A 16622-nucleotide genomic window follows, 5' to 3' on the forward strand; every position below is an offset into this window, starting at 1 on the left:
CCTGCGGTACGGTTTAAGCTCAAATTGCAGGAGCTAGCTCTTGGGGTCTTCAGCTCAATCCGCATGTCTCAGGCAGGAGGCAGGTGTTAATGGCATTTAGATTTGGCTTGAGTCAAACTACCCAAGTGGCTGTTCGTGGGAAGTTGTCCCAGCTTTTCACATCCTGCCAGACCTGGAAATCCCGTCATCTCAGTGACTTGGCCTTTTTACGTGAGATTTTTGGCAGTGTTGTAATGATCTAGGTACTTTCAAGTCTGTAAGTGTATCGAGCTGTGATAGTCTTTGATATTGGCAGAGTTCTTGTACTGGGGAAGATGGGGAAGGAGTGTATTTCCAGTCAAATGCTTCTTTTCAGTAACATTATTATTATTAGAGACCTGTTGGTATTATAGATCAGGTAACAATGAGTCCCTTCATCATAGCAGGCGTTGCCCTGGGAGCCAGTAAGGCACCTAGACAGCACAGTGCTGTGCTGCTGAGCCTTGGTGGGGAAGGAAGAAACCAGCAGCCCCTCCTCTTATCCTTCAGTAGGTAGGAGGCTAAGCTAGTGACCAAGATGCCACAATTCAGTGATTTCTTCGAGCTCTGCAGGTCTTGCAGCCCTAGGGAGAAAAAGAAATGACAGGACTGTCAACATGACAACAATTTTATTTTAATCTGCTATCTGAGCCAAATTTTGTGAGTGCTGGAGCAAGGGGAGCCTCGTGTTTGAGAAGAGAGAGGCACAGTGCAAAAATACCTGTGGTTTTGATGTTACGATTTGCAAGGAGTTCGTTCTTGCTGGTCTTACCGGAGAGTGGGTGAACGCGTCTCTGAAGTGAGATGCCTGGGGTCGGGTGGGCTCAGAGCTGGAGGCGTTGCCTGGTGAGATGTTCAGATCGTTTGCACGCTTGGCAAAGAGGGAGCAGAGAGTCTTTTGTGAGCTCTGGCGTGGTTTGCTGGCTCTCTGCCTCCTGTCCCAGAGCCTCCACTTCCATGTCATGCATTTCTCTCCCCCAGATCCTTGCTTTGGACAGGGAGCTGTGATGGGGCCATCCTGAGGATCGATCGTACCGTGGTTGCAACCTGATGAGTAGCACAGAGCTTGGCAGCGCGCCTCGCTGTGTCTGCTGGGGGGCTGAGGGTGAGCCCGAGCTTAGCTACTTGTGCCTGATGTTGAGACAGGCTTAGTTCCCTCCCTCTTGCTTTTGTAAGTCCCCTGAGCCGCTGTGGGGGGTTGGCGTGCTGTAAGCCCAAGGCCGGTGGTGCGCGGTTCTGGTTATCCCAGCGCAGCCCCACATAGGAGGTGAGAAATGAGCGTGAGAGTTGGCCTGTTCTGGTGGACAAAAATCCGCCCGAACCCATCAAGGTCTTGCTTAGAGATGGTCTCGTTAAAGGCTGGGTGCTGAGTCACACTGTGTGTTCTGCCATCCAAATGCCAATGTATAAACACATCCGTTTTCGCAGAATCTCTTGCCAAGTACTCGGGTTTACAATGTTAACAGCTTTAAATAAATTCTTCCTGAAGATAACTGATTTATTAGGCTCCTACCCTTCTGAAGGCAAAGCTAGTCACAATTAACAAACAAAGCAGCATGAAGCAGTTATCATTCTGGGTAATAAATCTTTCAGTGTTGGGTACCACTTGCTAATGGGCTTTGAAAGTAAAACTATACGTCAGTCAAAGTGTGCCTTCAGCCTGGGCAGGCAGCATGTGCGCAGACGATGTGCGTGCATGTAATGTAATAGCTATTAATGTGGCGCACTAATGATTTCCCAGGCATGTGTTGGAGGTGGATGATGGGTTTGCGTTTGGCAAGAGGCAGCGGTGCAGCGCAAGCCCTCGCGGCCGTGCCGAAGTCCTTACTTGCTCCGGTGCCGGTGTTTGCCGGCGCGCTGGCGGCGCATTGGGCTGTGCTGCACATAGTGGTTTCACGGTGTGTCTGCACGCCTTGGTCTTGGCAGGACTTGCAGGTGTAGAAAACAGGGATCTGTTTGCTTTAGTGGTGATAGTAGTAGAAGGGCAGTGGGTCATTGATTTCCTTACTCTGATGAACGGAAGAAGTACGTTAGCTCTGGGGTTCAGCGTGCTGTGGATAAATGAGCCATTTTGATTCTGTTGCCGTTGTGCAACAACAGCTACGTAAAGTTTGAGGCTGCTCAAGTTGTCCCTCGTTTTTCTTTGGTTTTCCTTGGCAGCAGCTGCAGTTGGATCTACTTATTTACTCCTGGAGAAGGACTACTTCTTGCGTCTAGCTCTTCAGAGGCTTTGTGCTGGGGTGTGCTGGCTGTGGGGTCCCTCTGTGTGGAGGAGGTCTGGGTCCTGCCGAGGTGGAGCAGCAGAAGCCACTGAACCTATGGGAATGAAAGCCCTTTGCAGGCAGAGTTTGCGTTGGTGCCAGATGAGGCCGTTTAAGCACACTGGTGATACTGTGTTTGCTACCAGATGAGGTGTGGTTGGCACCTGAAAACATTAGGAGTGTTGCAGGGTGGTCTTAGGAAAAAGTGTGTGTGACGGGTACTGGGAGAGCTGAAGCCTCGCTGTTACTCCCGGGTAGTTCACACCACCAGCGCCCAGCCCTTCTGCGTGGGGTGGTGGTAATGACCTGCTTGGGAAGAGGAGCACTCTCCGAAAACGAGGTGGTTGCCATCTATTTAGTCTTCTGTCAGCTACGGACCGCTTTCTCGGTGGTGCTCTTGGGGGACTCGGAGCCTGGAAAAGAAAACAGCCGTGCACTGGGAGCGGAAGCAGGGTCTGCAGATACGCGCTCTTTCTCCTGTGCTCTCAGGGGCGTAGCGATTGCCGTTGGTCCTTACTGCTTTTGTTTTGGTTTTACTGGTAATCCTCCCCTACTCCGTTGCTACTTTTTCTTACACTTATCCCCTTTCCTGCTCCTGTGTCTTAATGCTAGCTCCTCTTTCAGCCTGGCATCCTTTTCTGGCTCTCAGTCTTGATGGTATACAGCTGAGAAATGAGCCCTCCCAAGTTTTGGTCGGTAGTTATTGTTGTTCCCTGATGGCATCTTTGTTTGGATAAACAATTGGTCCGAGACCTGTTAGCATGGTTTCCAGTGTTGGGGAGATATTTCTTGCTGGGTTTGTAAAAATGATCTAAATGGATCCGACATCCTGGCTATAAAACATCTGTAACATTACACATTTAGTTATGTTACTAGAGACTTGAGTTCATTTTGATGGGCAGTATTTTATCTGCTACTTTTCCCCTTCTGAAAGCAAAGCTTTCTGTAGAGGAGGATTTATAGAAATATATTTCCAGCACAAAAAAAGTCATGCACATTAAGATGTTGGAGTAAAGGAGAAATAATGTCTTTTTTTGGAGACCTTGGCTGATTTATCTCTTGCTTGGTAGTTTGGTATGACCTTCCTAGCTAGGAATAATATTTTTTTATTCTTCCTTTAATAACAATAATGTCAGTAACAATATCTCGCACTGTTCCAGCATCTTCAAATCAGACTTTCAGCGGGTTAGACATTTAATGAGTGAAGCCTCACAGGCTCCATTGAGCTGTGGGGATATATTTTTGTTCTTCTTTTCGTGGAAATCAAGGCACATGCACTCGATTGTGCAACGCACTCAACTTAATGAGGCTTCCACAAATGCTGCGAGTTAAAATGTATGCTTAAATGCTGAGCCCTGCAGTCTCCAGCTGAGTTTCTCCCAAGACTCTTTGATACATCAGCCCTATGGAGACTAGAATGACTTGCCCTGTGGTCAATAAGTGAGTAAACATCACACAAGGGAGACAAGCTCTTGTAGCTGTAAGGTGCTGCCTTCCTTTGGAAAAAGTATGAATGTTTTCTCTTGTCTTGCTTCCACTCTTCATTCTCGATGCTGCTCCTCGGGGGCCCTTTTATTCCTAGTCAAGGGTTATTTGATCTGCTTTAGAGCGACAACTATGTTGCTTTCATAATGGCTGGTGGGTTCCCTCCCTGGAAAGGGAAACATCTTTCTTTTGTGAGATGAAGGTGGGAGTATTGTAATTCTTGCAATTCACCAACCCATTTGTGTGGGGGAAGAGGATAAAAGAAAATGCGGCATTTCACATTTCATAAAATTGTGAAAGCATTTCAACAGCTGTAATAGGCAACTGTGGACATTTTGCAAGATTTCAGTGGTCTCGCATCAGAGGAAAAGATCACCCTTGTGAAAAAGCCAAGCAGCGTGTTGCATAGACATTAGCTTGACTCAGCAGATGAAGTAAAACTTGCTCATCAGTAACTGATTGCCATGTGCATCTATATTATGTAGATGAAATTAATCAAGGCTAAGGGTTAAAGTTTTCCATTTGTTCTTTTCAGAGAAATCATCTCGAGTATGTCGGGAGGGAGGTAAATTGCTTTATACATTTCTTTTCCCTTCCTCTGAATTTTTCTTGTTTTAGCAGAACATTATCTAGAATCTTAACAGAGAGCTCTCATCACTGATTTGACAGGGTTATCATGAAAAATTAGTTGATACTAACTTAGAAGTATTTAAACTATGTCATGCCTTCAGCACTGTAGAGGCAATAAACTTTTTTTTGGAGTGACCTCAGTGTTTGGAGTTGGAAGATTTTATAAACTCTCACAGAATGTGTACTTTTCTTAGTCTCCAAATTGGACTGTGGTATTGGATTTTGTTAAACGCCGTGTTAAACGTCCAAATACATTTCTTCCTTCTCCTTTTTTTAAGTGCGTGCTTAAAGAAAGGTTCATTGACAGCACCATAAAAGCCATTCTAGCTGCAGAACCACGTGTTACTGGGCATATCGACAGAGCGAGCCGTTCGCATGCTAAAAGGTATGGCTGGCCGAACAGTGAAACTGCCGGCGCGTGCTCTCCTAACTTTAGAGGTAAGTGTGGAGCAGCCAAAGAAGGAAAAGTCGGTGTTTGCCCATAGGGTGAGAGCATGTCCCCTTCCAGTCGGTTGACGCCGTGCCCTGTGACAGTTTGTACAGCAGCAGTGCCTACTGATGGAAGAGGCCTGTGCAGTAGCCGTGTTTTGGCTCCTAGCTGACAGCCGTGGTGTGGCAATGTGACTTCATGGGCTTGGGCGACCCACCTGGTTAGTAAGCAGCAGCTCGTGGTCGAATGTGACTCTGCCTGAGCTTCCACGAGCCGTTCGGCTGGAGGTTGGCTGGTGGGAACGTCTCCCCTTGTGCCTGCAGCAGCCGGGAGTTGGTGACGCTTCGGGCAGCAACTGCAGCTGTGTGCAAATACGGCAACTATCAAAGGCGCTTACTCAATTTTGCCTACTTCTTTTGCTCTTAAGAGATTTATAGTTTTTAATAGGGTTGATACCACTTAAATCACAAAAATACCGTGAAGACTCTTGGATGAGGGTTTTGAGTCAATGGGAGCTGCAGGACCTGGAAAAATTAGGCCACTTCAGTGCCTCGGTATGGATTTTGGCATCCAACTCCAGGCACACAGCTTTTGAAGTTGTTGGCCTTTGTGACCAGCTGTCCTCTGGGGCAGGCCCTCAGCCACATTTAATTGTGGAAGCCCCACACAAATCTCTGCTTTCAGCAGATCTGCAACAGTGCAGCCTGTATGGGGGGGCAGCCTGCTCTTTGGTGGAAGAGAATGTCGCTTACTGCTATGTCCAGCCTCCCTGCAGTGTCTGTCTTGCTGCATGCCCCTCCCGGCATTGGGGAAACAGGGACAGCTGGTTGCCTTCTCCTTGTATTGTTCCAGATTGAAAAATGAGGACTTGGGGTATGTTTTGGGAAGCCGCTTAGGTTGGTTTCCCACTGTGATCCACATTAGTCCACCCTGCTTCACCTGTAGAGCCTTAACTCCAAATCGACCTTGAACTTGCCCTTGTAAAAGTGTTCTTTCACAATTGAATGTCCTGTTGGAGGACACAGATTTTCTGGCTGTATTTTAGATATGGCACATGATGCTTCTTTCCGGAAGATAGTATAATACAAGCAAAGGAATTGATGAATGTTGTGATGGTCAGTTAATGCTGTGTTGCCATCAAATATTGCTGCCATGCCTTTGAATGTGAGGTCCCTGGGCAGAATGCACTCTCCGTCTCTCTCTCTCTCTCTGTGCCTGTGCAAGGTGAAGTTTTGCCAGGAGCCTGTAGATTTAGGAGCAGAGTCTTAATTGCTTCCCACTGGGACCTTTGTCCCTACATTACATGCACATTGCAAAAATCCCGCCCCTAGTACATAGTCACAGATCTCCATTTGTGGTCCTGAGATGTATTCCTTTAAAAATAATCATCTTTAAACTTATTAATGCAATTTTTAAGCACTGCTGAACAGTAATCAGGCAGGCATGTTAGGTAAGTTGTCTGCACTCAGCGAATGTTTTAGAGTTACCTTCCTTACCGTACTGTGCATGAGAAGCTAAAGCAACTGGGGGGGGGAGTTAAATAGATTTTCTCTCTGCTCCCCTCTTCCTGCCTCTGAACCTTGCTTCTGTGACCCATAAAAGAGTTAACTAGAGCGCAGTGGAAGGGAGCAGCCCTAAGGGATATGATATAACTGGTTATAGCGAGGCTGTGGGGCTGTGATCTATTCCTGTTCTCTGGAGGGTGTGAAGTCTGGCTCTGGTGAATTTTACTGTATCTTTTGATATGAAGCTTGAAGCCAGATTTTGCTCCAAAAAATGCTGAGCTCTCACAGCTGGGGCTAATTTTCAGGAGATTGGATCTCCCATGAAGGGAGCTCTTCGTGGTGGTGCACATAAACACGTTGCTGTGCCTGGAGAGCAGGGGCTGGTTCGCAGGGTGCTGAGCGGGGGGTACGGGATGCTCCTGCCCAGACGGCAAGCCTCTGCTGGGGAGGGCCCCTTCCTGGGGGGATGGCTGTGGCCCACGAAGGGCTGCCTTGAATAAAGGGCATAAGAATAAGTGAATAAGGGGCTGGTCTTCCCGGGGCGGGGGGAGGGAGGGCAAACGAGAGTTAAATTTGGTCATAGTCAGGAGAATGACCAGGAAGGGCTCTGCTGGACCCAGGCCAAATTTGCTTGTGAAACTCCAAGGATGGCTGGGCGATTGCTGCCAATTCAATCTGTCATATAAAAATCACTTTGTGTGTTCTGCCTCCTGCTGATACCATAGTCATCGAGGGAGAAAAATAAAACACCAGCCAAAACCTGACCCTCCCAAAGTTAACAGCAAAACCAAAGACGGCCAAAAACTAGGAATACAGCAGGGACTAAGTTAACAGTTTCATTTATGAATGGATTGGGAGAATACAACACATCTGTATTTTCCACAGAAATCAAGGGAACTGATTTACCCCACTGGGAATCTCTGCCGCTTGCTTGGATTAAAGAGCTCTTTCATTCCTGCATACCTTTCTATAGCTCGAGTCGGTTCTCACAGGATGACACTAGCTTACACGGGGGTCAGGCACAAGGTATTTGCAGTGTTTAAGTCTTGCCGAAATCCTATTTTGAATACCTAAGCACGTTGTACGTGGCACATAAAGCCATGCTGCCTTTGCACAGGATTGCGTTCCTCTTGCCGTTGTGGAGCTTGAGAGGCTAATATTTGCTAGCCGATGGTACAGAGCGCTCCGCAAAATGTCTCCATTGTTTGTCAACCGTGCGGTGGTGTTGGGGAAGGGGACGGTTCCTGGAGTGTTCTCGTATTTGGTGAATGCAGAAAGGTTGGCAGCTTTCAATAAATGTTGCCTTTTTCATCGTGGGCTTTGCATCATGTTTCGGTTTGTTTTTTAATAGCTTTTTGGAACTTGCTGTGAGGATCCCGGAGGCAAAAAAAAAACCTGGAGAATTCTTGCTTATGGTTTGTGCTCTGCCAAAGAAGCCTAGCAATTTAGTTAACAAGATCACTTCCCCTATTACATGAGTTATTGTTGTTTTTAATTAGAGATAATGCTGTAGTTTGAATGTACAACACAATGGGGGTATAAAATGCAGTTCAGCATATATACCAAAGATGATTTTTCCAATTATAAACCTATTTAGAAGGTGGATACGTTCGAAATGATGAAATGTCAGACTGCAGATTAGGTGAGCAAGCTGGAATCCACGTGCACCCACGCATACGTGCTGTCGTACAAGAAAGAGGAAAGTGCTCTGGAAAACAGTTATATGTGCATAATTAGTTTAATCTGAAATTAATGCTAATTTCAGCAATTTGCGATGCAGATTCACTATTAGTACCCTAGCGCACTTCCACCACAATGAGAAGTTGAGGATGCAAAGCCTTAATGAATTCCACGCAGACGTGCACCGGAGTTCATGCGCCAGTTTCCAGGGTGTTCTTTGAGCCTCGTGTGTGTTGGTTTGCTTCAGCCTGGTTTGCTTCAGCGTCTGTCTCTGCCTCTTGCTTTTAGAGAGCAGCTGCACATTTAGAAAGCAAAGATGTTTCTAGCAAAGATGTGATGGCATGCAGAATATCCCAGCATTTCTGACTCTGCTGCCATCTACATTTGCCCAGGTCATTTTTAACTGCACCTGCACCTTTGGATAACCCAGTTTCAAAGCACGTGCATTTGTGCAACGAGACCTGCCGGTGGCACACTCAGTCTCCTCTCGGTGCTAATGGATGTAAGTGCTCATCCTTTCCAACCTCGTCATCTGTGCCTCCTAAGCCAGGAGCTCTTCACTAGAGCTGGGAGGGGGAACAGCAAAAAAAGGCTGCATAAAGAACGGTAGGGAAGTGACACTTAAAACCATTACCCTGAAGTCAAATACGTAACTCCTGTGTTAAACATAGACTGGGCCTTGGCTCATCTGAAAAGAGCAGTGGATACTTGTTGCTTGAGATTTTGAAGTTCTGGGAATTCTGCAAAAATATTTGATGAGCTTAAAATCCCCTTTATTCATTTTCAATGGTCATGATAATAAGACAGTTTCAGTGTACGTGGGGGGGGAGACACCAAGAAAACAAAGAACAGAGTTGGTACCTGAGTATGCAAGGATATTAACGGACGCTGAACTGGAGGCTCTAACCTTGCAGAACTGCAGTTCCTTCCTTTTACCGGGGTCGGCTGGTTTTAGCTCACGTACTGTATTGACATGTTTGAGTGGGACAGGATTTTTGTTTTCAGAGGCTGCATCTTCAGCCTGTTGTTTAGAGACTGTTCACCTGGTATGCCCCAAACTGATCTAATTACAACCTTAACCTTGCAAAAAATGGCATAAAATCAGAAGACTTGTCTTGCTACTAAAGCAAGGTGGTTTTTTTCCTGCTTCTGCATCACCTGAAGTGTTTGCTTAGTTTCAGAACACAAAGGTGAATGTATTTTTCAAAAGCCAAGCCAATAAAGAGATGGTAACCTTGAATGACTCTTCGCAGTAGTAGGCACATGTGTTTTGATTAACTGCAACACTAACACAGTATACAAACAAAGCAATTCTGCAGGTACTTACAATTAACGGACTTTATAACCAGCGTTAGATCTAACTCTCCCCTGTCAATTCCTTCTGCAGCGAGAGAGACACCTTCAGTATACAAAAGCTCCAAAAACATTTAATATCTACATTTTGCAGAGCCCTGCAGTAGTGAGTGATAGATATATTATACTGCAAATTAAAAACAAAGACATGAAGCTGGAAGTATTGTGGTTTCTGAGTGACCTAGACCTCCTGGAGTCATTCATAAAACATGGATTTGTGATTGATTCGCACAAATCACTTCCTATTACCCAAACACTGCTGTTCCCACCCCAGGCAAAGAGCAGATGGAGCTGCTGTCTGAGGGACCGAACCCAAAATCACTACAGGTGACTCCCTTTTGCTGTTTGTGGGAGTGCCCCCATTGTAAGCAACCTCCAGAAAGCAGATTCTAAATTTACTTGCAGGAAAAGATAAAGATCCTCAGTGACTGTCATTTGAGGGACTTCAGGCTGGGGTCTCCTAGGTTTTGGGCTTTCTGTTATAATAATAAAAAAAAATTTATAATGTGTTTTTTTTCTTGGATAGATACAGAAATGTTTTTCTAAAATTGTAGATTTTTTTTTTAATTTGTTTAAAGATACGCTGATTTATTCTCTGACCCAAATGAGAAATTTTGATTTAAAAATACTCTAATTTTTGAAAGAGAAACTGCAGTTGGCTCAGTTCCTTGTGCCTCTGATCATTTGTCATCTTTAATGTTTACTAAACAGCACTAAGTACACTTCATTAACTACTTTTTAACCCTTTGTTTTTCCTCCCTGAAACAAGCACAGATCTGGGGAGGTGATGGTGGAGAATATCGTATCAGATAGTAAGAACATCACTCACTGGGGTGAACCAGAAGCCCGTCGGTGTCGGTGCCCTGTCTCCTGCTGAGGGTACTTGGTGAGAAGTAAGGCGGTCTCCTCCTGTGCCCTGACGGCCGTTAGCAATGAGAGTTTGGGGCACTTTGTAGTTAATGTCAGTTTTCTCAGAACTTGTCTGTCAATGTGCCTGGCCCTGGCAATTTGATGTGCTTTAAAGTCTTTTTTATTGGTGATTCAGTGGCTGATCTACACAGGCGTGTCCCTGGTGTAGTAAAATCCCTGAGTTAGTGAATACTTTTTTTTTTTTTGTTAATGTCTTTTGAATGCTCCGTCATGTTTGGCTAACATGTTTGCAAACCTTTGGCTGTTAGCTATTCGGCGAACAGTGTGCGCTCTGAGTCTCTGGGTCCGGTGCAAAGCTCCGTTCTGCTGCCTGGCAGCCCCGTGCGGAGCAGGACCACGGTGCTCCGCGGTTTTTACCGTGGTGAAGCCTTGCCTCGTAACTCGTCCGCTTGGCTAATGAGGGAGGATTTGCAGGTTAGAGCAGGAGTTGAACGCTTTGTTTCCAGTTGGTCCGAGTCCTGCTGCAGTTATCTAATAATTGAAAACTGGTGAGGCTGTACCAGCACAGACAAGTCAACTTGCGTACCGCAGTTTACCCGGCATTAATGTTTGCGAAAGAAATGGGTGCTTCCAGCAGAAATGGCAATTCTCATCTGCTGGGGGAGCCCGGGCTGAGCGCGGTGCTGGCCGCGTCGCCGGCTGCGGGATGCCCGTCGTGGCACCGTGGCGAGCGGGCTTCATTCGTTCAGCTCCGTGATCTTTACAGGGATCCGGATCTTTACAGGGAAAAAGCTGGCTTCCAAACCCGTGCCTCTGTCGCGACCGCGGCCGCTGGTGATCGTGGGGTCGTGTCAGATGGGGGAGGTGAGAAAGTGACTTCTGACCCAGCCCGTGGCCAGTCTGGGGGCATGTTGGTACCTCGTGCCGTGGGTGAAGGGAAAGCAGCAAATTCCTCTGTTGAGGCATGTCAGCATAGGAGAAATTGCTAAGGCTACGCTTTACTTCTGTTCTTTTGCTGAGGGGAATACATGTAACAAAGCAATTGAACAGTCTCTTCAGGAAAACGTAGATTGTAAAAGCAGACTTAATTTTGTGCTTCACTTTTGTACCAAAGAGCTGATTTCTGAAACCATTTCCCAGCTCGCAACACATCTCTAGGCATTAAAATGTTGTGAATTTGCTTGTCATTACCAATATTTTCTTTGACTGAAGCTATTGAAACAAAGTAGTCTTTTTTTTTTTTCTTTTTTTTTTTCTCTCTAACCTTCAATCTTGCTTCTAAAAGAAGTAGCCCTCTCTTTCTTTCTTTCTTTCTTGGTCAAATATAAAAATGATGATAATTTCAAATATTGCTTTAGAATAATTGCTTTCCTCTCTCTTTTGTATGACAACAGAAGCTTGGCCTGATCTTAAATCAGATGCTGGCAGGCAGAGGGCTCTTGACAGCCCTGCAAAATCCTTTAGTTACAAGTCGGCTTTAGCCAATTCTTTATTTGTAAATGACAATTTTCTACAGAAAAATATATGCTTGGGCTTCAATTTCGGAGTCCTAGATTGCAGCCAGGAAAAAATAATTGAATTTTTACACTGTTTTTTTCCTCTCTTTTCTTCCTAACTTAAAAAAAAAAAAAAAGTAGTGGAGCTCTGTAAAGCATGGTTAGGGGCCGATGGAGGGAAATATCTACCCTGGTTAATTTGAATGGCAGTGGAGACAGGAGTGATGTTTAATTTGTTCTGCACTGAGAGAATTTGGGGCTACTCCAAGCTTTTTTGTTCGGCGTCTCGGTTCTGCGAAGGCTTTGCCCGCAGCCGCACAGCATGGCTTGTCACTGTGGCTCTACTTGCGTAGCAAAGCCCGGCTGGGCCGATGCCAGTTTTGGGAGCACCGTCGCTCTCAGTGGGTCTGATGTGTGGGACGGGGTCTCGTGGCGTGGCGGGGGAGCCCCCGGCGCGATGGGTTGGCCGTGCTGCCGCCGGAGTGTGGTGACCCCCCAGGCAGCCCCCCGAGAACGCGCTGGGCTGCACCTTGCGACCTTCAGCAGCTCTCTTAAAATGCATCTCGTCTTCAGTGGAAAAAATAAAAAAGGTAGAGAAAAATCCAGGCTCCGCACTGAGCAGCTGCAGCGGTCGTGTCTCCGGCCGACTGCCCGCTGTGGTTCCCTTTGCATAGCTTCAGCGTTTGCTGGACGTTATTGAACCAGGCGAGTCCTGGTCCTGGAGTTACGGGGCATTTTTTCCCTTCAGCCTCTGTAAGCTGGGTGCTTCAGCCAGTTTCACACAGAAAACAAACTCAGGCATTTTAATGCACAAATTTCTCATTAATGTGTTCGTTGGTTTCTTGAGTTAACATGCAGTGTTGACTTGAAAACATCTGTACGTGGTGGGGTAGGTTGCTAATTAGTTGTCTCCAGTTGTAAGGGCATTGCCTGCTGTAAGCTGGGGCATTCCCCCTCTGTCCAAGCGTACGGGGATGATGCCTGCCCCTTTGGAGCATGCTGACAACGTTGTCCTGGATCTGCCTTGATTTAAGGTGACCCACAAGGGCCAAGCGGTTTGGGATCGGCCCACCAAAGACACCAGCTTCCCCTGCCACCGTTGGGGTTTGCATCCCCGGGCTGGATCCTGCCCATCTTAAAGGATTATAGGTTATGGGTAATGGGTTATCTGATAGTACGCTCTCTGTAGGGAGTCCAGCATCATCCCCTCACCTTGTGTGGACCAAACTCGGGTGCATGTGGGTCAGCGAGAAGAACTGGGCGCTCTGCTGGGGTCTCGGGGAATATGAAGGGGTTTCGGAAGGGCCTGATCCAGCCCCTGATGGACGGTAATACTGTGAGAGTTTCAGCTGAGGCGTGGTTTGTGGCAGCTAGAGGACTGCATCGGTAGCACTTCTGTCTTCTGTCGTTTGATTATTTTTAAAGTAACTGTGCAAGTAAGTTCCTTTGAAACTGACCCATAGAAACTTAATGACACGTCTCTTCTATCTGATGTAGTTACCTTTTGTCTGCCAAAGAGCGTGCACTGTCCTTAGGAAAAAAGGGCGGGGGGCGGGGGGATGGCACATCTTTTTTGAGATGGTAGCTATAAGGATACAACACTTGGACTCCTTTTCCACTTATATTTGCATTGCGAAGCACAATAAAAATCATTTATTAAAAAAAAATATCCGGGGGCTAGAGTTGTTATTGAGTGCATTTACTCAGCCATTTCTCAAATAAAAACAAAACAAGACAAATCAAAAAAGAAGTATCTAATCAAATAGAATCTGAATTGCTTTTGTAAAGAAATATTCTCATTAACTGGGTAAGGGATGGCATCTGAAGAATATTTCTTTTTTCCACATATTGTTTGAAATAATCTGGTTAAACCTTATGCTTGTCTTGTAATTTCTTACAGATGGTCACAAGAACAAAGAAAATATTTGTAGGTGGATTATCGGCTAATACAGTAGTGGAAGACGTAAAGCAATACTTTGAACAGTTTGGCAAGGTAAGTTCCTGCCCAAGTGAGCACTACATATTTTGAATTCTTCCTCCCCTCCCGCCCCCCCTTTCTTTTTAAAGTGTGTTTTGAAAAACAAAAGTGCAATGAGGCCTATGCTCAAAGGAGGGCCATGTTTTTTGCCTTTCTGTGTAATTTCTCGAAGCCTCTCGAATTTCTTTTGTGTTTGTTGCATGTGTATGTGTACAACATTGCCAACACTGTTTACTTTCATTAAGAAAAAAAAGTCATTGGGAGGTGAATTTGTGTATGTTCAGGAAGAATTTGACCCTTAGCTGAATGATTACACAGTTGTCTTCTCTGTAAAAATCAGCCTTCTGTTTATCCCTGATTCCAGTGGCAAAAGGAGCAGATAGATGTATTTGAGAGTGCTCATTAAGTTGTGAAAATGCCTGAAGGAACCACGTGAACAACAGAGTAATATGGAAGTCACTAGAATATCCATTTAATTTCTTATTAAAAAATCCTTATGCAAGATCCTGTGGAAATATATATAGAATCCTGACATCATTCTTTAAAAAAACAAAACCCAAACAAGTTTATGCACAGAAGGAGACCTGAACCTTGCCAGAATACTGTTTTCCATGATGGAACAGCTCAAACCCCCACAGTCCAGTCTCTGGCTGGAGCTTAGTGCCACCAACTTCCATGGAGCTTCCTGGATCTCCAGGGCTTCTGGATGCTTGGTCAGGAGTTCAACGAGGTGAAGAGCTTGCAGAGCCGTCTGCTTTTAGAGCAATTCATGGTACCACCTTCCATGGAGACTCCTGTCAGCCCCGCTATCCGTGGGGCTCCATACAGCTCGATTCCTGTCTTTTGGAGTGCATCAATTGATGATTTAGATGCAAGATTGCATGAGGACACAGCAGGATCTCCCAAAGGAAAGCGGCTACCATTCCTTGTAGTTAGTTTGTTTCTTTTATCTGCCCTGAAACGCCTTGGCCAGGCAGTATTTTGTTGAAGGCTGAGGAGGGGAGTTTATAAATTGTTCCTGTGCTGGATTGATAGTTGTTTTCCAAACCATTCATTTTATTTTCAATAATAATCTTCGATTCCGGCAGGATGTTTACAGCCTGCTGAGCCTTTTATTAAAGGATTACATGAGCTTTTGGATGTTTCTTCTGTAGTTACTTCTAATTGCAGAACTCTAACCTGTATTTTTGAAGTTAATAATAGTTTCAATATAAGCGCTTTGCATATTGTCTGGATGCTGTCTTAATATAGTCTTTTTAATTTCACCATCTGGTAGTTTCATGCCTGCAACTTTACAGTCCCTGAGAACGCAGACAACTAGGCTGTGTTTTTCGGTAGTGACTAGTGATTCAGGACGCTTCAGTTCTGCTTTCATGCTCTGCCTTTCTTGAGATATCTTAAAAGAGGTCTGGCTTTCCAAAGGCAATTCTTCTGGAAAATCGAATACTTTTTCAAGTGTCTTAATTTGAAGACTGAAATAATTAAGGCGCTGAAAATAGTTGCACAGGTTGTGATCGCGGCTGGAACCCATTCCTCTGGCAGCAGAGCTGGGGTAGGTCCTGCTGAGGCTGCGTGGTCCAGTTGTGAAGAGCTCAGCTCCTGTAGGACTTGGGCTCACAGGGCTTGGTCCCTGTGATGCCAGGGGACCTTTTCCAGTTGCATCCCTGTTTCACACTTCCCTATTCTACCTTGTGAAGAGGAGATGAGTTTGGTGAAGTCGGTGGCATTTTGGAGGAAAGGCTTCTTGGCTTTGTCACCGTGACTTGACCTGGCGTGCAGGCGTTCAGATTCTCTCTACTGCGTTTTGCTGTTTATTAGCTGAGACAGTTTAGTTTGTGGGGTGTTTTGAGGTGGTTCTCCCCAAGGCTCTGGTTGTGAGAAGGTGCAGAAATCGTTAATGACCCTAGGAAATGGGAGCTTGTGGGCCAGCTAAATTAGATGACTTATTAGTATGCTGCAGTGGGTGGGATGTTGCACTCCGAAATAATGACCCAGGATTGGCCCTGTGGGACCATTCAGGGACTGCTGCTTTCTCCATTTTGCATCCCCACCTCTCCTTAACTTGCTCGGGTTGCAAGCTCTTTGTGGCAGGGACGGGTGATAACGTCTGTGTGCTGCTTAGCACACAATCCTCGTTCTCCAGTCAAGCCATTACAATGCAAACAATGCATCATGATCGATTGGCGAGGTTTGCATTTGCTTAGTGCATTCCTAAAATAAAGAAAATTGCATTACATAATTAACATGTAGAGGAGCCGCCCATATTTGATAAGAGCATCTCAGGTGACTTGCTCTTTGAAATGCTGAGCTTACTTATTAGTGTGGAAAAAATTGCTTACCTACTGCTGTGATTCTTGAAATCCTGTTTGTACTTGCTGCAGAGAAGAGCTTTGCAACCAGGGGAGGTTGTTTTGGTAACTGGAAGTAACTCACAAAATACATGATGTGGTTAGAACAGCTACCAGCTTTGGGGCCAGGCGGACTTGCTTTTTTAACTGGAGTTGGCAGGAAAGGGCCTAAAGTGTTGAATTTGAAACTACAGCTTTTTGAAAAGTAAATGCCAGAACCTTCTTCTCCAATAAGAAGAGTGCTTTAATAAATCCTCTTCGCTGACTTCACCAGTGAAAATGCCTGCCCGTTAGAGCACCAAAATATGTGGTAATGATAACTCCTGAGACTTTGATCGTGAAATTTCTGATAGCGATTATTTCTTCTTTCTGTAAAGCCCGGGATCTGCAGGAGTCCCAGCTTTCATTTTGTGAAGACAGGAAACCCTAGCTGCTGTAAGCTGCGGAGGAAGACTGGGAAAATTAACTGAGTGAAGCCAAAAGGCTTAGCAGAACGAGCACGAAGCGGTGTAATCAACAGCCTCGTGATTGCTGAACTCTTAGAGCCGGTGATGCTGAACCCGCGCAC

The 16622-nt window shown here is 45.7% G+C and overlaps 1 protein-coding gene across 19 annotated transcripts in view; it reads left to right on the plus strand.

Moving 5' to 3' along the window:
- Positions 1–16622, plus strand: part of MSI2 (musashi RNA binding protein 2) — a 259784-nt gene that overhangs the window by 74377 nt on the left and 168785 nt on the right. For all 19 annotated transcript variants that reach the window (XM_049803462.1, XM_049803455.1, XM_049803456.1 and 16 more), the window contains one exon: positions 13629–13721. In XM_049803462.1, the coding sequence (XP_049659419.1) occupies positions 13629–13721 (93 nt within the window). The remainder of the gene's footprint in view (positions 1–13628; positions 13722–16622) is intronic.

The sequence above is a fragment of the Accipiter gentilis genome, chromosome 6 (genome assembly GCF_929443795.1).
Source record: "Accipiter gentilis chromosome 6, bAccGen1.1, whole genome shotgun sequence".
Lineage (NCBI taxonomy): Eukaryota > Metazoa > Chordata > Aves > Accipitriformes > Accipitridae > Astur > Astur gentilis.